At 44.7% G+C, this 2,938-nt stretch overlaps 1 protein-coding gene across 1 annotated transcript; it reads right to left on the reverse strand.

Moving 5' to 3' along the window:
- Positions 1 to 1,307: 1,307 nt before the first annotated feature.
- On the reverse strand, positions 1,308 to 2,411 carry gper1 (G protein-coupled estrogen receptor 1; the record flags this gene model as incomplete). The annotated part of the gene is made up of 1 exon (XM_083896158.1): positions 1,308 to 2,411. The coding sequence occupies one exon, from the start codon at positions 2,409 to 2,411 to the stop codon at positions 1,308 to 1,310; it is 1,104 nt and encodes a 367-aa protein (XP_083752284.1).
- Positions 2,412 to 2,938: the final 527 nt, after the last annotated feature.

Genomic DNA, 2,938 nt, shown 5'->3' on the forward strand with positions numbered 1-2,938 from the left:
TGATTTGATCCAAAGGACGAGACAGCAGAGGAAGAGTTCCTCCCTTTTCCAAATGCATCAGCGGACTATGGTGGCCTTTGCATACCACAAAGGATAACAACTGTACTTTTCTCTTCTCCAACATGGATGCAAGATATTGGATATCCAATATACCGACATATGCAGTATGTTTTACCCTGTGGCCAACTGCAGAGGTTAGTTTCTCCTGCAGTGAAATGGACATATTCTACATACTTACATTTTTTTTTGTGCAAAAATAAATATAAACATAAGAGCTGTAGAGCTGCATAAAAGTCTGACCTGCTTTGATTCCTTATTTGGATATTAAGATTCTCCTTCAAAAATTTAAACATGTATAGAAACATGTTATAACATTAAAGTGATAGTTCGGAGCTAGCCATGCTAGCAGGTACCATTGACTTGCGCTAGCCATAGAAGAACTAAATGAAAGTTCTTTCTCCATCACACCGGCTGAGTTGGAAAATAGGTCTTATATCCAAAATTCCAAACTATCCCTTTAAGGCCTTTTTTTATTTTGAAGTAATTACTCACTCACTTATACGCTCATATTTACAGCTTGTCATTTTTGTCACTAACTGTTAAACACTGGACCTTTAAGACTCTGGACTGACAGCTTCACCAGTATAACCATCAACATGGTCATGGTCTGAAAGAAATGATCAGGTCATTTTTAGCGACACTTGTCCATCTTTTTTTCTCAACTTGGTTGATTAAAAAGGGTTTTTAGAATTAAATGACAGACCCTAGCTTTAACCTTTAATTGATTTAGCATTGTCTTATGGTGAGCTACTGTTTTGATACATCACATTTTTGGTTAAGGCATTTTCATGACGTTCAAGTGGATTGTGCGTTTTGATATATCCTACAAGTTCACATGAGTTTTTAACAAAAATGACACGTACACACTCCTCATGTGTCACTATCCATCAGTTACCTTTGCACAGAGGCTCACATTTAGCCTCTCAGTAGTATTTTGTTTAGTTTTGCCTGCATTGCTCATTTCACCAAACCACCAAGGAATACCACACCAAATTCAATTAAAGGGAACAGTCCAACATGCAGATCAAGTCATTCTCATCACTGGAGTGTAGGCTACATTCCTGCTGCGTTTTAGGGTTGTTGTTTTTGTTCAGAACGTGAGCTGGTTTACTGAGACGATGAGGCAAAGCTAAACAACAGTAGAAAGAAAGCTGAGGTACTGTAATATTTCACCCTAGTTGATATGGAGTTTTTTTTTTCTTAGTGTGTGAACTTAGTTTCATAACAATGGTGCCTCTTCTCAGCAGTCACACCTGAGACACCACTTCCCTAACAGGGAGGTGCAAATCAAGGCTGTGGCGGCAGAAGCGGTTCACTGCCGACCAGCTGGCCTTCTGCTTAACGAATAGACGCAGCTTGTCTCTGAAGGTCTCTCCTAGAAAGCTGTAGATAATGGGGTTGAGGCAGCTGTTGGAGAAGGCCGCCAGGTTCACAATGTGGCCTGTGAGCGGGTAGTCATGCCACAGGGTGGTAGCAGTCCTCTGCGAAGGGTCAGCCGTGCCCTGCAGCAGCTGGATGCTGATAAAGACGTTCTCCGGCAGCCAGCAGATGAAGAACACCAGAACCACCACCACGATCATGCGCAACGCCTTCTGCCGCCGCGGCCACAGTCCACGGTGCTTCTGCGCCCGCATGAGGATGCGTCCAATCAGAGAATAGCAAAGACCGATGATGGAGAAGGGCACCAAAAAGCCAATGGTGACCTCTAGCCACTGGATCTCAAAGACGTTGGCGAAGCAGAAGTGCACCTCGCCCCTGTGCTGCGTCTGCACAATGGTGAAGGGCAGAAGCGTGGCCAAGATGGACGCCATCCAGATGAGGCCACAGCTGAGCTTGGCGTGCTGCATAGTCCTCAGCGGGCTGCTGCTCATGGAGCTCGCCAAGGCCACGTAGCGGTCAAAGCTCATCCACGTGAGGAAGAAGATGCTGCTGTACATGTTGACCTGCAGGAACAGGGACATGAAGGTGCAGAGGACGGCGTAGTCGTAGTACTTCTCGTTCAGGTTGAAGACTTCGATGAGGGAGTCGGCCACCAGGATGAGGTCGGCCACGGCCAGGTTTACAAAATAAAGGTCAGGGATGGTCATCTTCTCTCTGTGGTTCAGGTTCACCACCAGGATTAAGATGTTCCCAATAAATCCAATAGGAAAGAGGAGGATGGTGTAGAGGCAGGACAGGAATAGACCAATCGTGTAGGAGTGGTAATTGTCTGAGTTTTCGATCAGATCCGTGGAGTTGTATTCATGCGAAGCGTTCAGCTCTTCTGTCCCGTTAACATATATCCACAGCAAAGAGGCAGTCTGCACTTCCATACTGGCCGTGGTTGCACTGTCTTGAGTCAGAGGCCACATCTATGTCTCTGTTAGCTGCTACATCATCAGACTGTGTTGGCTCCCACTTATGTCTCTTTGAAGGGTAACTCATCTATGCTGTGTGAGCATGCTGACACAGTTGGAGCAAAAAAAACAAAAAAACAAACAACTTCTTTGGACCCATGCCTTCGAGATTCCCGGCGCGCAGATTGAAGGTGACGACTCACATTGTTCACACGTTTTGGCAAGTTGTTGACCCGAGATTAAAAGGTGTCTTTTTTTCTCCTCTTGTGAGTCATCTGATTGAGTGAGTGCTGCTTTGTCTCTTTGAGTCCAAGTGCATCTTTATTCAGTGAGTCCTGTCCAGAGACGCTATTGCTGTGACACCTGAGCTGTGGAGAGGAGAGAGTATAAAAAAAAAAAAAGAACAACAGAACATGAAGGAGAATTAGGCGTTGGAAGAGCACTCATCTCATATGCAGTCAAATCAAAATACAACTGCAGCATAATAATCCGTTTAAATCTTCACATCAGCTATTAAAATATGAAGAGATCTGAGGAGTTTT

Source organism: Microchirus variegatus (assembly GCF_963457635.1).
Source record: "Microchirus variegatus genome assembly, chromosome: 10".
NCBI classification, from domain to species: domain Eukaryota; kingdom Metazoa; phylum Chordata; class Actinopteri; order Pleuronectiformes; family Soleidae; genus Microchirus; species Microchirus variegatus.